This window comes from Centrocercus urophasianus, unplaced genomic scaffold, assembly GCF_019232065.1.
Source record: "Centrocercus urophasianus isolate 14NV4802_14NV808 unplaced genomic scaffold, USGS_Curo_1.0 seq_36, whole genome shotgun sequence".
NCBI classification, from domain to species: domain Eukaryota; kingdom Metazoa; phylum Chordata; class Aves; order Galliformes; family Phasianidae; genus Centrocercus; species Centrocercus urophasianus.
The window spans coordinates 2973932-2993831 of record NW_024884933.1 but is presented as its reverse complement, the minus strand read 5'-3'; the positions used below and the strand labels follow the sequence as shown (position 1 = coordinate 2993831).

Here is a 19900-nt window from a genome sequence, read left to right as displayed (position 1 = left end):
TTTTATCTGTAAAGACTGAGGCAGCAGAGAAGATATTGAGGAAAACCCAAAGTGACAAAATCAGGTGCTCAGAACAACTGCTACACAAAGACAAAGACGGGATTAGGAGACACATGGGCCATGTCTGCATTAGACCTTCTTCTCTTCGCATCTGTCTTTACAATTAATGATGGTCCAGTCCCAGAAGTTCTAGTGCAGACACAGCCACAAAGAGCAGGCCATGACGGAGAGACAAGCAGAGGAAAAGAGAACCCAGGAGGGCGAAGTGACATACCCATTGCAGTCTGAAGTCTCTCCTACCTTTCGGAGATTTCAAGGTCTGGTTTCTTGCCTGGTTTTTAGCTCTAAATTCACTTCATCCTGGAGAGGGAACAAAAAGGATGCAGTTAATACATGAAGCGCGCCTCGCACGGCACGCCGACGAAACCTCACAGCACCCAGCTATGAGCAGGACCAGCATGGGGCACTGAGACTTCACAAAGTGCTCTCCTGCTCCTGGCTGCACCATACAGTGCTGCGCATGCCATCAAGTATCTGGTGTGCTGCATTCAGCACAAAGAGCAGCTCCTGCTGGTGTGGCTCCTGCACCCAGGCACCAGGGCAGACCTTGTGCCCACAGACTGCCTGCATACACACACACAGTGCTCTCCGCTCCGTGACAAATATTCCCTTTGCAGTCCTCTCACTTCCCCTGCTGACCCCCAGAGATCCCCTATGGGGCACAGGGTGAAGGAGTGTGGGGTGGGGTCCTGCAGCAGTGAGCCCCCAGCCCTCATCTGTGCTTCTTCCTTCCTGGATAAAGCAGAGAGCCAAGGAAGAAAGAGAAAAGGGACAGGGGAAAAAAAGTCACAGCAAAACACATGAAAAGTAAATTGAATTATTTAAAACCATATGTTCCAAAAATGTGACAGAGCATAAAAGCCGTGCCGTGAGACTTCCGGAGGGGGTTATCCTGCACAGCAGGGTGGGAGGAGAGCTCGCCTGGGGAAGGATGGTGGCACAGCAGCAGCTGGGGACTTCCCTCTCCCAAGGCTGTGAGGTGGCACAGAGCAGAGAGTGGCTTCAGCTCAGCAGCGGCGTCCGGCCCACCCTGCAGTCTCTGTAGTGCAGGGTTGCCAAAGCTGCTGTCACAACTGCCTGTGATGTGGTAGCGAAATTAAAACCGGCCTGAGGTCAGGCACAGGGAGCCTGCGGCTGCACTGGGAGCACCAGCTGGCAGCACGTCCCTCCCCAGGATGCAGCGCCGTGCAACCTGCTCAGCCCTGGTGCATCCCCCCTTTGCCCCATGGAGGGCACAGTGATAAGGATGTAGCTCTAGGAAGAGCATGCTGTGACTGCTGCTTGCCCCTGCCCCTGGGGGCCCTGGTGCTCTGTGCTACTGCTGCCATTCATGCTGCACCCGTGCCAGGATGCTGCGCTAAAGACAGGTGGGGGGGTGCTGGCTGGGACCCAGAGCTGGAAGGAGCTGGTGAGATATCCCAGACAGCGTGATGGACATGGAGCTGGGGATCCCTTGGGGCATGGAAGATGCACAACCAGCCCAGCTCCTTCCTTCCCCACTCACACCTCAGGGCTGACCCAGCTGAAGACAGCAGTACCAGCTCCCCAGCCTGGGGTCCCTCTGCCTTTGGGCTCTCTCGTCCCTTCTCCCACCTTTTTCTTCCTTTTGTTCTTTCTTGCTTGCTCTTCCCATTCTGTCATGCTCCTTTTTTCTCTCTCCCTTTGTTCCCCCCCTCCTTCCGAGCTCTCTGTACAACTCTCCTTGCCTCCCCGGCTTTACACCCTCACCCCGTGCACGGTCAATTCTTCAGATGGAGTTTTTAATTGTTTTTTTTTTACTCCCCTTCTTTCGGTCGCAGCTTATCAATGATGCAAGAGGAATAACGCCAATTTACTTAGAATGTGTAATCCCCAAATCAGATTGGGGGATTGTATGAGGCAATATGACCTTGCATATGTCTCCATTAAAGCCAGCCAGGCCTCCTCTTGTATTCTGTGTTCCCAGTACATATTTAGACAGATAACGCTAATTGTACTTGACATGTCCTCTTAAGGATGGACTCTTCCCTCCCCCAGCTCTGCCTGCTTCCCAGCCTGACAATGCGCCAGAGCAGAGCCCTCTTGCTCACAGCAAGGCACGGCACAGCATGGCACCCACTGGGCTGGCAGGCTGGGCACCAGTTTGGGTGCAAAGCACCTGCCCCCCCAGGAGCTTTCCTCACCACCACGCAGCCATGGCGAGGAGCAGGGGAGGGGGGAGCACTGTAGGACACGGCTAATCTGAGATTACACGCTGCTCCTGGGACAATCTTAAATTCTCCAGAAAAACCAGCAGCGTGCTGCCATCTCTGAAGCCGCAGGTGCCACCTCGCCCTGCCCCGGCCTCCATGTGCTGCAGCTGTGCTCCCGCTTCCTCCCCTGCCCTGAGCCGAGGGCTGGCTCCATCCCAGGCTGGAGAGATGCAAACCTTCCTAGGACACCCACAGCCATCACCACAGCCCCTCCACAATGGCCCAGACCCCAGAGATTTCAGACCAAGACAGCCTTCCCCCTGCCAAGGAAAACTGCCCATACCTCCCAGCTCCCGTGCCAAGCCCTGCAGGTAAATATTTCTATGTGGATCCCAGCTCCAACTCCTCCAAAGCACCGAGCAGAAACCCAGGTGCCTCACACCCACCCATGCAGGGCTGCTCTGGACCGGTGAGCAGGATGCAGGAGGAGGAGGGAGTTTCTCCCAGGGAAGCCAACCGAGCCAAACTTTGCCAAAGTGGACTCAGATTTTTTTTTCCCCTTGACACAACATCCTAATTCGACTTTTTCAGTATCTTTCCTTCAACAACCTTTTTTCCTTCCTCCCCTTCCTACCCGGCAACTGCGCATTTATTAATTCATGAGGCACTAATTAGTTCTTTGTTTAATTTTGTGTTAAACAGACTGACCGGAATGATAACGACTTGCAGCGTTGCATTACGGTCCCCAACCGCCCCTGTTTTCTGACAACAAGGGAGCGCAGTGAGACTGGCGTGATGAACCCCAATTCCCACTCCAGTTGCACTTCATTAAGTCAAAATGTGACAAGAAGCTTAGAGAGCAACTTTCAGATCGGATCGCACATAACAATTGGGCAGGAAACTTTCCGAGGGGGAAGCGGGAGCGGCACTCGCAGTGAAGGCTGGCACTGAGCGATTCCCCCGCGCCTGCCTTAAAGGAGCCGGCCGACGCAGGGCTGCAGGCACGCCGGTGAGGAAGACGAGGGGAAGGCAGCAGCCAAGGCGAGTGCTCAGAGGCAGGAGGCAGCTCTGCATTCTGCTTCCCCCAGCTGGGCTTGTCACAATGGCTGCACCACAGAGGGCTACGATCCCACACCTGTGCCTCCTGGAGCTACGGCTCCTTGCCTCAGTTTCCCTCCCTGGCTGACCCCCAGCCACTGTTCACAAGCTACATGGCTGCAATGAGTAGGGAGAGGCTGAATGCTGGCTAACATGTGGGTGACATACGGATGTTACGGGGTCTGGGTCATCATCAGGCTCAGCTGGACCGGCCCCAGTCCTGCTGGCACACAACCTGCTCGTGCTAACGCCTCCTTGAGTGCAGCCTAAGGGGGAAGTGAAAAGGGCCTTAACACTGAGGCAAAGTGAGCAGGAAAAGAAAACATCTCGAGCACTCAGGACATGGAGGCTTTGTAGCAGTTCAAAATGCATCCTCTGCTCCTTCAGGGACAGCAGCAGTGGGAATAAGCTGTGATCACACGAAAGTGACATGAGATGGGAGGTCCCAGTGCCTCTCCTAGCAGGTGTTTCTCCACCCTTCTCCCTCGTCTCTCTTCCTGCAGCAGCAGACTTGTCCCCAGTCTTGCTTTGGAGGGACTCAAAGCTCTGCTGAGTGCAAACCTTTGGCAAAGCCACGTGTGGGACCTGAGGGTCACACCGCGGCTGGGGAGTGACACAAGTGTGGTGAGCAGAACCACGTCTGAGCAGCACGAGAGCTAAGACTAGCTCCCTGAGCCTCAGGGACATCAGTGTACCTACAGGCAGCATCAGCACACCCACCTGGGTGAGCCTTACACATACAGGTGCTTGGGGAAGGAGCCAGCCTGCAGCAGGCTATCACAGCATGGCATTTGCCAGCACGTCCACAGCTGAGCAACACACGGAGCTGTGTAAGCAGACGTGTTTGCACTGCCTTCCATCTCTCATGAATCTGGAATGCAGCAGGGACCTCTGTGGCTGACAAAAAGGCTGTTCCTGCATGACACAATTCCCAGGAAGACACCAGATCTCTCTGATTTCAATCCTACACGTGCTCTGGATACCATTAAAAGGCATATGTAGATATTAACACTACGCTGGAGGTTCAGAGCAGCGTCCAGAAAGGGCAAACACACCCATTAACACCTTGGCTGCTTGGGGGAAAATGCACGGACTGACAGAGAGAGAAACTCGTGTTTTCCTTGCCTTCCCATCTTGGCTGCCATTATGACAAGGCAGCACCAGCAGTGTAATTCAGACCAACTCCATCCACTGGCTGTGAGGGCTACGCAGTAACCAACGGTGTCAGGAAAGTTTTGTGCTGAAAATGAGAATAGCAAGTGTTTGTCCCTTCCTCCTTCAGCAAGACGCTGAACTGCCCTAGACTCCAACCCAATCCTCTTTAACCACAACTCTTCCCCCAGGATTATGGGCCCGCTGCCCCCCTCCTCTTCCCCTCCATCTGTCTGGGAGCAGCCTGGGACCGAGTGCTCTTCCCAGCTGTGGGAGAACCCTGCCGTTTCTCTCTCATAAAAAAGAAAAATGGGAGCTATAAAAAAGGCGAAGAAAAGAAAAGCAAAGCAAAGGGAAATCACGGCCAAGGAAGAAAAGAGCAAAGCCCTCCCTTTCCTCTCCACTCCAGCCCATTACCTGGCTTTGGCACCAGGTAGGGCCACCTGTTCCATGGCTGCTGAGGCTCCCTGGGCACTGGGGGACCCTATGCCCACATCTGGAGAACAGAGCCCAGCTCAGCTCAAGGAAGACAACGCAAAACGAAGGAGAATGGGTGTGAGGTGGTAGAACGGCATGGCGGCCATCCTGCTGGCAACCAACCCCATCTGGAGGCAACTTTACTGCTGTTGGAGCCAGACATGGGACAACAGGACAGGAGATGGCAGCCCTGAGGGTCACATCAATGGCCCATGGATGTCCTGAGGAGCCCACCTCACCTCCTGCCCGGCATCCGCCAGCCATCCTCAAACTGGCACACGCAGCCTTGGGCTGGCTCCCGCTAATTTGCTGTCAGGCTGCCTAAGCAAACCAATTAAAACTAATCATTAATTATGACGAAAAAAAAAAAAAAAAAAAAAAAGAGAGAGAGAGAGAGAGAATGGAAAAAAAGACCAGGCACAAATGGAGAACCAGAAGAGGGCAGGGGGAAAAGTGGCCCAGAGATGCAGACGGGCGCAGGGCTGGGGAGCTCTGCAGGCCTGGGCTGTGTTGAACCCTCCCAGAGCAACGGCCTCAGCTGGGGATAGGGAAGGGGCCGTGATGAAAAGCCCCTGATTATGCGGGTTTGGCGGGGCACGGCGCACAGCCGCCTGTCCTGCTGGCTCCCCACGAGCTGCAGTGGCGGGGAACCCCGGCAGCTGTCAGCACGGCCCAGCACGCGGCGCTTCCCAAGGCTGCGGGCGCTGGGGGCTCGAGGCCGAGCAGGGCTGGCGGGGAGGTGGGGGCAGCGCCATGGAAACGGGGCCTTTCCTGGGGAAACGCGCTGCCGGCCCCCCGGCCCCTTTTGAGGAGCTGTCAGGACCCTGAGTGAGTGTCACACGACCCAAGGACCAGGCGTGACCAAGCCTATTTTCTGCCTCAAATTTGATTGATTAAAAAACTTTTTAGGAAAACCATGTTAAAAGACAAAAAAAAAAAAAAAAAAAAAAGGGGGGGGGGGGGGAAATAAAAAAAGAAAAAGGAGGAAAGAAAAAAAATGAAACAGAAAAGGGACAAGAGGGTGGGGGAAGAGGGAAAAGCCTCTGCACTGGGTTTCCCTGGCAATAGCACCAGGGGACAAGTGTCAGAGGCGGATAAACAGCATAACCAGGCCGAAAATAAAGGTCAAAGGAAGCATGAAACTTAACACAACGGTGATTAAGATAATGATGAAGCAGGGGACCCCAGGAAAAAAAAAAAAATCAGCCTGACAAACAGAAACACACAGATAGGCTCCAAGGGCCAGCCCAGGAGAACGGCCCGTGGGAAGAGGAGCAGGGGCTGGCGGGGCTTGGGGGTACCCAGACGGGCAAAAATGGCAAAAAATGGAGAGGAGAGGAGGGGGGCTGTGGTCTGCCCCAGGATGGACGTGGCAGGTGGAAGCCAGCTCTCTCTGCAGCCCTGACACGTTGTCCTGGCCGAGCAGCGCTTGAATTTGCAACCAAATTCCTCAGAAGAGTTTCCCTGATGCTGGAAGCGCAGCCCAGGCAGGCACAGGCTGTGGCAGCACTGGCCTGGTGCTGGGCTCCTTGCATCCCATGGACACTGAGCAGGACACTGCCAAGAGGCAATGGAGCAACTGCAGCATTCACCATCTTCCTCCTCTGCAATGAGAGCTTGTGCCCTGAAAGGCCCTGGGCACGAAGGGGTTCTGCGCCACATTCCCAGCAGTGGCAGGAGCTCTCCGACTGTTTGCTTCTCTAAGTCTGCTCAGCTTGCCCACATCCCTCACAAACACCGTGTCTCTCCCGCTGAGGACCTACAGAAAGTCATTCTGAGTTGAGAATGTTTCTCCACGCAGCACTTGTGGGAGAGCAAAGAAGGGCTGAAAAAGCGATGCATGTATCCCTCTAAAAACACGCGCATGCACTCGTCACTTTGTCAGAAAGCTGTTTTCCTTCAAATGTGTTCCACAAAATTTCTGGCGTGAATTCACATGCTCCCCCCACCCCTTCCTCATCATTCGTATTCACAACCTTTTGCAGGGAACCATGCAATGAAAGCACCAAGGTTCTGCTGGGGGGCTTTGGGCAGCCCAGACCCCCAGGAGCACAGCAGCACTTGGGCAGCTCGGCATCCTCACACCTCAGGCACAGCCACACAGTGCTGAGTGTCATCAGAACCACCATGCCGATCTCTGGCATGAGTGCCTAAAAAATGTGATTTGAAAAATAATAATAGAAAGCAGGGCCTTTTTTAATTTCATTTTTGAGCCATTACGGTTCATGTTTTCATTCTTTTTTTTTTCCTCCTTGGCAATCAGAAGAGCTAGAAATGCGATTAAAAAGAAAAAAGCCCAAACAAATAATGAAAGCTGAGATTCTCATTTGGTCTCCTGCGTCCAGAAACAGAGACTTTGAGGGAAAACACCAAATGTCCTTAGGCCCGAGGTAAAATGAAAGGCTGGCGATGCTACGTTTTGTTTTATGCCGTTATGAAATGTACAGTAAGTCTACGATACTGAAGATATTTGTAAATATTTCCCCAGGTTCTCCTCCCTGCACACCCATAACAAAGACTGGGCGCACGCAGCCCTGCGCCAGGGCAGGCAGAGGCCAGGCAAGATGCAAGGCCTGAGATGACAGAGCTGGCATTCTGTGCACAGGATCCCAGGACAGATGGGGAACCCGAAGATTCCATGCACAGATGTAAGGTTACCACTACTCAGCAATAAGAAAACTGCTTTTATCTAAACCTCTTTTGCAATTGTCAGTGGAAACAATACTCTGCGTTTCTAAAAGCTTTATGAGCGCACACCAGTTTCACTTTCATGGTGATTCCTCATTTGGAAGGAAAGCACAGCCACTCTGGAAACCAACAGAGAGCAGAAAAGGAGCAGGGCAGCCAGGGGAAGAGCAGGAGTGAGTGCTGGACTCACCCGTTCATGCTGCCCTCTGGACTGACTGCAGTGCCTCGCAGGTTGGGCACGTGCCACAGCCTCAGGCTCTGCGGGCAATGGGCTCACAGGGAACACGTGTGCACATGTGGGACCACAGAACCGCCCACACCTCGCCAACATGTGCAGAGCACACACAACTCCCTCACCATGGCCGAGGAACTGTCAGGAGAACACAAGCAAAAGCTGCTTCTTGACAGCGAGTCATTTATATTTTAGCTTCGTTCCATTATCCTAACGAATCCTTCATCAGCAGATGCAATATTAACAGCAGAAAATCAGCTCATTACATCCGGGGGGATTTCATCAAGTTGACAATCATATATGCAGCTACCCGAGCCTGGAGAGGACAGTGCTTTCCTTATTTAGTTATCTCAGCTTCGTCTTGGAGGCTTTCTCTTTCTTTCTTTTGGGGGCGAGCATTGATGGTTGGAGGACATTTCCCAACCGACCGCCAGATGCTACAGCTCACAGGATGCTGGCCCACGGACAGATGCCCTCAGCTGGGAAAGGCTCCAACCCTTCCACATCAGTTGCAACTGTGAAAGGCAAAAAAACCCAACTCAGACTGCAACCTCTAGACTACGAGGGCATTTCTCTTTGGAGTTCAGGCTCCGGGAGGGGTCTGCATTCTGTCCAACTCCTGACTGTGCCTGTAGACATCTGGATCCTCACCCAACCATGATGCCCCCAAAGGAGTAAGATGCATTGAAACAGAGTGCCTTTTTTTGCTGGACCAGGCAAGCAATAGAGGAGGCAGTCCAGATGAATCAAAAGGGAGGAGAAGGGAGCAACAGGGAGAGCTGAGGGATGAGTACAGAAGATGGTGTGCCTTTGCCACCAGGTCAAGCAGAGGCTGGGGACATCAGCCAGAGAGCAAACTGAGTCCCCAGAGCTCCTCTCCACCAGGGGATGAAGCTGGCACAGGACACAGAGCTTGCACTGCAGGTAGCCACGTGAAGACGTGTCTCTGCTGCCCAGCTTCAGCCTCCCAGCTGAAGGCAGAAGGTGGCTGCTGGTACCAGTGCTCCCATTTCCTCCTCCAGCTCAGAGGGGGCTGGGACGGGCATTTTACATTTTCCCAGCCAGGCCTGGATTTCTGCACAGCAAGGAATATTTTCCCGGGACGTCAACTCCAATCTCTGCTGCGCTCTGACAGATTTAAGCTCCGGTTTGTCCGACAACATCCCAAAGTGTAAGGAACTGGGGGCAGACTCTCTAATCAGGCTGTAGGACAAAGGCCTGCTCTGACCCTGTCACTTCCACTTACTCCTGCTGCCTGTCGGGCTCCCCACCCTCTCGCAGCCTCCTGCCCACCCGGCTGCCCTCCCCTCCCCGCACAGCTGGGCTAATCCTGCTCCTCCCGCGTCCAGCGCAAATCCTCCCCAGAGTAAACCAATCCTGGGAATTTTTATTAGATTATCAGCCTGCCGGCTCAGTGCTGGCTGGACTAATCCTAATCAGGACTGATTTCTATTAGCCAGCTTCGGGGAGGAGCTGTGCCGTGCCAGCACCCCAGCCCCACGCTTGGGGAGCCCGAGGCCATTTTCCCTGTTCTGCTCCAATTTTCCTTTCAGAAAGGACAAGATTCAGTCTGGGAACACAAAGCCTGCCCACAGGGGCTGTGTGTGCAGAGTGGCACCAGGCAGCCACAGGGCAAACCCCAACCAGCTCACTGTTCCATGGGATCCGGGTGTCCCAGCCCCTCCAGCCCCTCTCCTAGCTGGCATAAGCCAGCCAAGGCTGCTCAGCACCGTGCTGGAAGATGCTTTGTGGCAGGGGGACACAAGCCTGCTGGGGGGCAGCTGGAGATGATGGGCTCATTTCAGACAAGACAAGCGCAGCAGCTTGAGTGACCAGGACAGAGTTTGCAGGGCTGGCTGAGTCAGCAAGGTCTCCATGCCCAATTACCCATGCCCAAAGCAATCTATTCTCACTTCCCTCCCCATTTTATCACAGCAAACTGGCTCCTGGGTGTTTCTTTCCAAACCCCATCCCTGGCTCTGGAAGTGACCTCAATGAAAATGTTTGCTCTGGACTGAGACTGGTGAAAGTTTTGCTGCTGACTTAACAGGATTTGAGTCAAGCCACAGCAGCAGCCGGAGCAGCAGGTGACAAGGAGGGTGCTGAGCAGTGTCCCTGCCTCCGTCCTGCTGTCCCATCCGTTGCTCTGCGCTGAAAGCACAGCTATTGCCAGCAGCCCCCAGGGGACTCCAACGCACTTCAGAGTGCAGCCAGCTGCACCACAGCCGCTCCAGTGCCGTGCAGAGATCAGCCAGGGAGCACTCGGGAATGCCTCTTCCCAAAGTGACCTGGGATCTTCAAAACCTTCCAGAGAAGAGGGGTCATTGAGGCCTAATTGCTGTTAAGCCTCTGCTAAATTTGTCTGCCCACCCTCAGTCAGGCACAGACGCAGCATCTCTGTGCTGTCTTCCAAAGGAGAGTGAGTTGCCTGCAGGACTGAATGCCTTGGTGCTTGAGTGAGCAGGCTGCTCACACACAGCAGCTCAAGGGGCAGAAATGCAGTGGACAGGGCTTTGAGCAAGCCTAAAGATGCCCTGGGCTGAGACCAAGCCTCAGCTCAGGGACATCAGTGTAACTCAAGAGCACCAGGATGGAACTTGGAGCAGCTCAAGCCCTCTCTGCTCTCCAGCCATGCTTACAGTGCAGCCCCACTCTAGTAGGTGGCAAAGTTTCCTAAGAGAGAGCTAACTAGATCCGGCTGGAAGCAGAGGCTGCAGCAGGCTTCCTGATGACAGAGAGAGAAATAGGGGACTTGGTCCAAACCCTGCAGAAACCACATCAAAAAGGGATGTGGGTGAGAGCCAAGAGCAGATGATCCAACTGTGCACGGGCTGTGTGTGTGCTGGTGTGCGCGCGTGCATGCAAGCAGAGAAGAGGAATCAAAAGAAAGAGAGAAAGGAAAGAGGAGGAGTAAGAATGAACAGAAGGATGGAAAGAAAAGGTGTGGAGGCACGAGAGCAGGAAGAGACCAGAATTGTTCCAATGTGTGTGGCCTGCTTGCAGGCACGCAATTAACAACAAAACATGGTAACAATATATAATTGATGGCATGTGTTGACGATAAACACAAATCAGGAGGAACCCTGAGCCTGGCTCTCAGTCCTTTCCGCTCAGGTCCCAAAGTGCTGCGGAAGCACAGGGCAGCCCTGGCTCACCACGGCAGGGCACTACCATGGGACTGGGGGCAGATCTGTGGCCGGAGACCCAGTGCTGCTGAGCGATCTCCAAAGAAAGGTTGAGCCCAATTAAAAGCAAAGCAGCACAAGCATCACATGATGCAATCCAGCCCAGCTCCCTGCTCAGCACTGCCCTCAGAAAGCCACTGCCAGCATACCCAACGGAAGAGTTTTCTGACTTGGTCTCGCTGCAGGGCATCCCCTCAGCACAGTCCGCAGTGGTGCCCAACCTGCCTGTCCTCCTGCCTGTGGGATGTGACCTCATGGACAGGAGATGGGACCCCAAACCCACTCCTTTCTGGGATCCAGAGCTGGAGGGATGGAGAGGGAACATGAGTGCCTTTGCGTGTGGAAGAACAGGTCATGTGCTAACTGCTGGCTGAGAATGCTTGAGTACCCAGTGGTAAAAGAGCTGGAGAACGATGATGTGCAATGAAGTGGGAGAAACAGCAGAACCTGAGAGAACTCAGTTGAACAGTGGGGACACAGAGACGACTGGGATGAGTGCTGGGAGCAAGAGTGCTCCAGTCCTTTAGCAGAGCGAGGACACTGCGACTCAACCTCACAGCACCATGAGCCAGGCCATCCCACGTGCAACCAGGGAATGTTCAGACATTCCTCCCCCCCATTCCCTCTTTTTTTTTTTTCCCTCCAATTTATCAGCAGATTGTGTGGAGCCGAGTGGCGCTCGCCTCACCCTGCTAAATAAAGCTTTGGTATTTCTGATAAAGCCATCAAATTCCTTATCATGCTGACACAAAGAGCATTTAAAGAGACACACACACTCCAGCACCTTCTACTTTCTCACTCCAGGCGCCTTGGGGAACCTTTCCGTGCAGGGGGGGCTGCCCCCAGCACAGTGCCACCTCTGGGGAGCCGGGCAGATCCCATCGTGGCCCCCAGGACAGCACAGCCTGAGATGGGGCATCCACAAAAATGCTCTACAGTAAAAGTATCGATAGCTAGAAAATCCTGTGGCAAAGCCAAGCATCTGCAGGTGCTGTTAGACCAGGACAAGGAGAAGAGAACTAGAGACCTTGGGCTGTCGGAAGACACAGCTGAATGCCTCTCGGGTGAGCTTCTCCTCGTGCTGACCCTGCCTGGCTGGGAAGGGATGGTGCCATGCCGCAGTCGGACTTTGGCACTGCCTTCCCCTGCTGCACCGAAACCCGCCCAGCTCCACATGCTGAGCAGCTCTGGCAGCCCCTGCTCCCTCCCCGCAAACACAGCCCGCAGTCATGCTCTCTCCTCTTTGCCACGGTGCAGGCTGTTGTTTAACCTTCAAATTTATTATTTTTAATTATTTTGATTTATAAAAGCGTGCGGCAGTTAAAACCACATTAAATAAACTCGGTGTTACGGCGCTTAACAAACACACATAACTTTGGACTTCTGAGGACTCCATAAAATAATCAGCTGCCTGGAAGTCGCTGCTGCCGCCCGCCTGCACCCGCTCAGACGCGCTCTTGCCTGGCCAGGCTTCCCCAGCACCACGCACCGCCTGCCCAATGCAGACCCCAACGACCCCTCTCCATCTGCAGCCCCCAGCCGCCCTCTGTCCTCCCTTGGCTTTCTGCCCTGCTCTATGTGAGTATTCCAGTTTCAACCTTCTCTATCCCAGGTCCCACCCTGTGTAGGCACCGCTGTGATTTCAGTAGGAGAGCTCAGAAGGATTTGGTACCATAACCAGAAGTGTTTGGGCTCTGCTTCCTGGGCTGTATCCCAGCAAACAAGGGGAGGCGAAGGAGGAATGAGAAAAGAGGGATGAGGGACAGAAGGAGTAAAAAAGTGAGAGCACCGCTCTGACCAACCGCATCCTGCAGGAAAGGGATGCTGAATCCCATTGCTTCAGGACTGGACCCAACGCCTGGCACAGGAGCTGTGCCCCAGTCATTGCTGAGGACAGGAGCATACGCAGCCACCGCCATCTCCTCCTCTGTGTTCCCAGCTTTGAGGAGCAATAAAACCTTCTGACGCTTTACATCCCCATCACCTGCTGCTTCCCAGGCCGGCAGGGCCATCCCTGAACTCAGTGGGTGGGCCTGACACACGCAGAAAGTTGAGGGAAGAGCCGTGCGCTCTCCTGTTTCATTGGCATCTGCAGTAAAACATCAGTGATTTACACAGGAAGTAGGTGAAGAGCAATTATAATTGATTGGGAATCATTTCCTGATTGTGTCTGGGTGTGATTGATGGTGCTGGCCGACTGCTAAAGGACAGCAGGCGCTGAGGGGAGACAATCTGCAGCTCTTGGCCACGCTACTAACCACAGAACCCTGTGCTCCCCACACCTCTTTTGACCCGCTCTGCCCATGGCTCCAGCCCTGGGGCCACCAGTCCCCCGGTGCTGGCATAGCTCTGGAGCTCCACGGTCTGGAGCTGCTGCTCCCTGCGGCAGGAATGGCCCTGGAAGCTCTGTGCTTCACCCGGGAACCAGGGAACCCTCCGCATGCGTGCACACAGCCTGCAAGCTGCTGCTGTGAAACGCAAGGCAGCACTTCACACCTGCTGCAACGCACCGTGCCATCCCACAGGCACCATGCATCTCTCATATGTAAAAGCAAAAATTCACAAACAAAACCCTTTAGCCTGAAGTCACAACCAAGCAACCATACACGTGCCCCATGCCAACTTCTGCACCCAAGCAGAAGCGCTGTGAACCTCTCTAGGAACCACCATCCAATGTGAAAGGTGCTGGGAGGCTGCAGCCATGGGAGAGATCAACAAACAGGGAAATGCAGTCATTGCAGATTACTGTGATGGGCTGAGAGAGCCCCGTCCTCAGCAGGGACAAGGAGCTGGGAGCTGCACACCCCCTGCACCAGGCACAGCGTGCTGTGTAGGACAGGGGGTGATATTCTGCCTCCAACTGAGCTCAGCTGAAGAATTTTTAGGCTGATAGTCGTGTTGCGGTCGTGTGACTCTTTTTGTTCCCGTTAAGCATTTGCACATCTCTTACTGGGGCATACACAGTGCACAGCCCCCATCTGCAGTTTGGTTTTGCTCTCCCCAAAGGCTCCTGCATGTCCTGCACATGCCAGGGCTGGGAGGGGACACACAGGTGATAAATATAAAGGCTGCAGGACAGGGGGGTGTTTGCAAGGAGGGGGAAGGATAGGGAGGGGGCTGGGTCGCAAACTGCCCACGGTCACCGCGGCTGTCAATAAATTCTGCATTCGCTTTACTTTCCGACAGGGATTCATTCCCTAATATGGAGCTGGCAGCTTTCTGGGTTATTTCGAGTGTGTGTGATAAAGTTCCCTGGATACTGATGGCTTCCTAGGATCAGGATTCTGATAATAATAATAAAAAAAAAAAAAAAACAGCAACATGCCTCGATGTGTGCGGTGAAGAGAGGAGCCCTGCCTAATGCAGCTCTTATTGCAGCCCGGGGCAGGGCAGGAGCTGAGGCATCCTTGGGCAGATCTATTGTGTGCCAAAGCCTTTGGTGCCTGGACCCAGCACTCCGTGCCCCTTCCAGGCTGCTCCAAGGGGTCTGACTGCTCTTGCACCCTGCGGACATGCGGTGGGCTGGGCCAAAACCCACCCACTGAAAGGAAAGCACTGCTCAAAGCGGTTTCACCTCCTGATAGTGTGTCTGGGTTGAGGAAGAGACAGGGCAGAACTCAGGTCCTTAGAGCAGCCCTAAAACCGGGGGGTGTCCTGGCTTCCCCACCTCCTGGCACAGCCCTGCGATGAGGCACCAACTCCCACCTCTCCAGCTGATATCCTCAAGCCTGCACACAGCTCACCAGGACCTGTTTAGCCTGAGCCTCTGCTTCACCCACGCAGCTCCGAGCAGAGCCATGTTGCCATGCAGGAAAACTGCCCTGAGCCAAGGGATGGAGAAGCCACAAAGCTGAAGCCACGGCCACAGCTGTGGAGCAGCTCATCCTCGGGGACGCTGCAGTAACTGGGCTTGGAAGGGATCGGTCCCGAGCAGAGGGTGAGGACAGGAGGCGGCCTGGGGGCAGCGGTGCCACCCCAAAGGCACTCACCCACCCTGCAGTGACGTGAGATGGAAACCCACGCTCACACCGTGCTCACAGTGGTTTCAGGATAACACGTTTTACCTGGAATTCGCAGCAGGCACGGAGCTGCTTGCGGTCCCGCAGCGCAGCGCAGCTAACAAGCGGGAACTTGCTAATCTGCCATAACGTGATCATTTACATTCATGCGAACGTACCCTTGGATCCCATTGCAGCGTTAACCTCAGTGTCCTGGCCAAAATCCATCTCAAGCCACTGCATGCTGCCTACAGAAATTCCCCAGACGGTTTCTAAAGTAAAGGGTCAGGTTCCCTCTCCTGCCCTGGGCTGCTGGGCAGCGCTGCTGCCAAAACAAAGGGAAAAATGACTCCAGGTCTGGAGTAGGGGTAGAAACACAGAAGTTGAGGAGTGAGCCCTTCATCCCGCACTTACATCACTGCCCACCTCTGCTGGGGGCACCAGGGAAAGTTTTTCCCTGCTCCAAATGACAGCTGGAGAGCTGGAGAGGAAGGGCGCTGCGGAAGCACGACTGTGGCTGCCCACCCCAACCATGGCCTTGAGAACAAAGCTATGTGGGGCCGAAGCTGCACTCTGTGCGCCGCTCCATGCCCATCACTTATTTATTTATATCAGTGCCAACCAGCTCCGGGCCGTAAGGGGTTAACCACAGCACTGCTTTCTCTGCCTTCGCTCTACCTCAATTTCCACTGCTCCCATCACCTTCCTCCCCCACCCCCTGATCTTATGAAAAAAACCCATCAAAATAACTATTTTATGTCTCCAAATATGCAGATCATTTTCTTTAATGAAAGATGCTTGACGTCTCCGATCCAATTAATATGCAAATGCAGGCGAGGATTTATTTGTGACATTCTGTCTGGGTGAGAGAAAACAAAAAAGGCCTGTTAACCAAAACACTAATTGCTGTGACTGATTGTCACATATCATCATTTTCATAGGATCTCCTCCATCCCTGGCTTGCAGGGAGCTGTGAACCAGGACTCGGAGCTGAGCAGAAACCAAGGAGAAACAGGACAATGCTACCTGCCCAGCACGCGTGGCACGGCTCTGCAGCTCCTCAGCCCCAGGAGCCACGGGCACTGGGCTGCTTTGTTCCTTCTGCACTGCTACAACCTGTGGGACCGCATTTAGGGCTTGCAACGGGGTTAGGAAGCAGTGTGAATCTGGGAGAGGTGCCCCAGGAGATGCGCCCTGCTGGGACCTTGCCCAGCTCAGCACTTCTGGGCCGCATTCTCAACTCCAAGAATTCCCCGTAAGTCAGCAGCAGCTCAACCGGGAAGTGGGTTTGATGCAAAGACACTGAACCGAATGCCGCCGACCTGGGGAAGAGCACACCCAAACTTTCTCAGGTGCCCTGACACATTCAGCAGACCTTGCCATACAGGCTGCCCAGGGACGTGGTGGGGTCGGCATCCCTGCAGATGTTTACGAAATGTGGAAATGTGGCTCTGAAGGACACGGCTCACGGGGCATGGCAGGGACGCGATGCCAGTTGGACTGGATGGTCTGAGAGGTCTTGTTCAACCTTAATGATTCCATGATTCTATAACTCTGTGAGGGGGCACAGTGATGATGGCCAGATGGTTGGACTAGATGAGCTGAGAAGTCTTCTCCAACCCTAATAATTCCACAGTTCTATGCACTAAGCGCTGCTTGCCACCGCGCCTTCTCTCCACCCACCACAAAACACCAAGGTTCCAGCAGGCGTTTGACACCCATCCCAGGGAACCCAAGGGGAGCTGAGCACCCATACAGCACCCCCTGCACACAGCCATCACAGTGACAGCGATGCACCAAACACCGGCGCTGGGTCCGTTCCGCCGGCACGAAGCGGCGAGTCACGCTGCTGGGACTTCAGGGAGATCAGGTTTAGGCAAACACAAAGCACATACAAATCTGACTGTGAGTATTTTCCTGCCATTACCTCCCACGTAAGGAATTGCTGGAATTGCCACGGGGAGATTCTGTGATTATGAGCAGAAAGGGCATCAATCAGGCCAAGTCTCTATTCAGCTGACTCCCATCCATTGAAAGAAGTCTGGGAACGTTTGATCTAGGAGTCGGAGCGCAGCACTGCGAGGCGGTGCAGCACCACTCCCTGCCCTGCCAAAGCCTCCTGAACACCTGTAAATTATTCATTTAACTTTTCCTGTGACTCGATTTCCCCTTTGCTTGAAGAAAGCAATAAAGTTTGCTCGCCTTGCATGAGGTCTGAACTTTCACTGATCCTCACAAGAGGATCAGGGGAATGTGAACTGGATTGCACCTTGACTGCCAAAGAGAGCTTGTCTTTCTCATGCCTTCCTCCACCTCAACAGCTTTGAATTTCACAGAACTGTAGAACTGTACAATGGTTTGGGTTGGAAGGGATCTCCAAGATCATCTAGTTCCAACCCCCTGCTGCAGCCGGGATGCCATGCACCACATCAAGCTGCCCATGGCCCCATCCAACCTGGTCCTGAGTACCTCCAGGATGGGGCATCCTGCAAATCTCCATGAACTCTGCAGACTACTGAAAGCAGAACCCCAACATCATTAAAGCTCTGAGGAAAAATCTGGGTCTTAATGAAGCCAGGAGGAGTGCTGCCATCCATTCCAACAGAGACATACTCCGTGCTGATAGGGCAGGTTGGAGCTCTAACACATTTCAGCTTATTAGTGCAGAACGGAGGTGCTCTCCTGGGTTTGGCCTGACCAGCTAATACATATCAAAATTAATTTTTACCTTTTCTACACAAGACTTTTCATAAAGGTTAGCAAACAACCGCTCTATACAAATCCTTTTCTTCTTCATTGCAAAGAGAAGACCCAGGAGATGAACTCTGCAGAGAGCAGGAAAACAATTTCTGCTTTTAACCACAATGCTTTGACATCTGGTTTAAAACCAAGCCAGGCCAAAAGGGACCAAAAGTTCCAAGTGGTGGCTGCACAGAGCACGGAGCTGTGCTCAGCGCCTGCCTCCACACCTACCCCTCCAACAGGTCAGAGCAGCTGCGCGGGGCGTGCGAAGGAATCTCAGAGAAAATACAAATCTACGATGGTACTGATAAAAATTTCCCAGCGCAGGCAAGAATAGGAGATGGACAGTGCCAGGTATTCAGGCCTGAAGCAGGAAAACCTACAGATGCAGATGAAGCGCAACGTGCTCCAAGACTTCCTGCACCTCCAGATTCCTTGATGGAGCAGAACTGGGGACATCGCCCTCCGAAGTGCTCGTATCCCTCAGTGCAATTCAGTGACACATTTCCTGATAAAGTCAACTTCCAGGGGATCTGGCGCACAGACAGGCAAGGGAGTCGGCGCTGGGCTGAGCACCCTTGCAAGGCAGGGACGCACAAAACCGAGCAGTCAGCACGCTCGTCCTTCCAGCAGCCCTGGATTGCTCCCAGATGGGATGTCTGCTGCACCCCGTCACCCAGCTCTGGGGTAAGGCGGCTCTACGCTGGAAGAGGAAAGGGCCCTGAGGAGATGCCTGAGGGATTTGGTGGGCTGGGAACCCGGAAACCGTCTGGGATGTGGGTGGAGAGATCAGTGCTAAATAGCAGAGCTGTGACACATACACTTTCCATTCATCAAAGTCCAGGGAGAAGAAAAAAGCCATGGTTTTCCCTGCACACATGGGGAACCAAAGCACAGAGAGCACCCAAGGAACCCACCCTGGAGCACCGGCCCCAGCCCGCTCCAGGCACGTTATCTCAGCTGCACACATGGGGCACGAACAGGGCGAGCGATTTGCTTCAGATCAACAAAAACTTGGCACAGGAGAGAGCTACTGAGACAAATCTCAGATCTCCTGAGCCCCAAGATAACGCCGTAACAGCCTCCATTTGTCAGGAAAGGCTCCCAGTTCTGTGATTCAGCTCATTCATTAGCCCTCCCCAAGAGCTTGATCCATTCTGGCTTTCCTGACTGCTGAACAAGTGGCAGAGCAGTTCTCAAAGCCATCAATGCTGAGCAGGGGTATGCTCAGCATGCTGATGTCAGGACTGGGCATACCCCATGGAGATCCCTCCAACCACAATGTGCCCAGTGCTCCTGCAATCCTACATGAACTCTTGCAACCCTACAGGAACACCTGCAATCCTACATGCAAGTGGGAAGAGAAGAAGGGGATGGCGTTTGATGCTTTCCAGCGAGGAGCTCTCCCAGGAGGGATGGAGCAGCCCAAACACTCTGGCAAGGGGCTCTGCCAGCAGTTGTCCTTGGGTCCCCACTCCTGTTGTAGTGGCTTGGGATGACACTGAAAGCCTTACAGCACACCCACGATGCAAGGGGAAGGAAGTGAGGAACAGAGAGCGCAGCATCACAGTAAGTCCCAGTGCGCCCACCTCATGACATGGAGGTGGCTGCCCAGGGGACCCCTCAGCCTGAGGACCTCTGGGGGCACGGCCCTGAGCCCAGCCCCACGGAGCAGGGGGCAGAGCCTGTCCCACCGCCCGCAGAGGGGCAGAAGTGCAGCGACGCAGGAGGGGCACAGAGAGGATCAGAGTGGGGGCTGGTAAACAGCTCCCCCCATCCCCAGTCCCAGCACTTTGAAGATCCGTGTGTTTTGAATTTAATTTTGATTTTCTCGACTTCAGCAGATTAAAGTTGAAATAACCTACAAATTACTTAATGTGTTGTAAATCTTCTGAAATTAAGGCCTAATGGGTAACACATGTCGGCAGGCAGGAGACGCAGAGGGGAAGCAGGGGTTCTCACCAGCGCAAGGAACGCTGCAGGGCCGCGAGCCAACGGGGAGGGGCTGAGTGACCCCCACCACCCCTGGGGGTGCAGAGCAGCCACCCCTGTGCTGGGGGGGGGGGGAATGGATGACACCAGGAGCTGAGCAGGACA

General features: G+C 54.0%; 1 protein-coding gene across 7 annotated transcripts in view; it reads right to left on the bottom strand.

The window, feature by feature from the left end:
* The window catches only part of CASZ1 (castor zinc finger 1), a 148293-nt gene that overhangs the window by 80028 nt on the left and 48365 nt on the right, over positions 1–19900 (bottom strand). For 6 of the 7 annotated variants that reach the window (XM_042831469.1, XM_042831473.1, XM_042831471.1 and 3 more), the window contains one exon: positions 275–360. In XM_042831469.1, coding sequence (XP_042687403.1) covers positions 275–278 — 4 coding nt within the window. In that variant the 5' untranslated portion in view covers positions 279–360. The remainder of the gene's footprint in view (positions 1–274; positions 361–19900) is intronic. The other variant, XM_042831475.1, reaches the window with a different exon arrangement.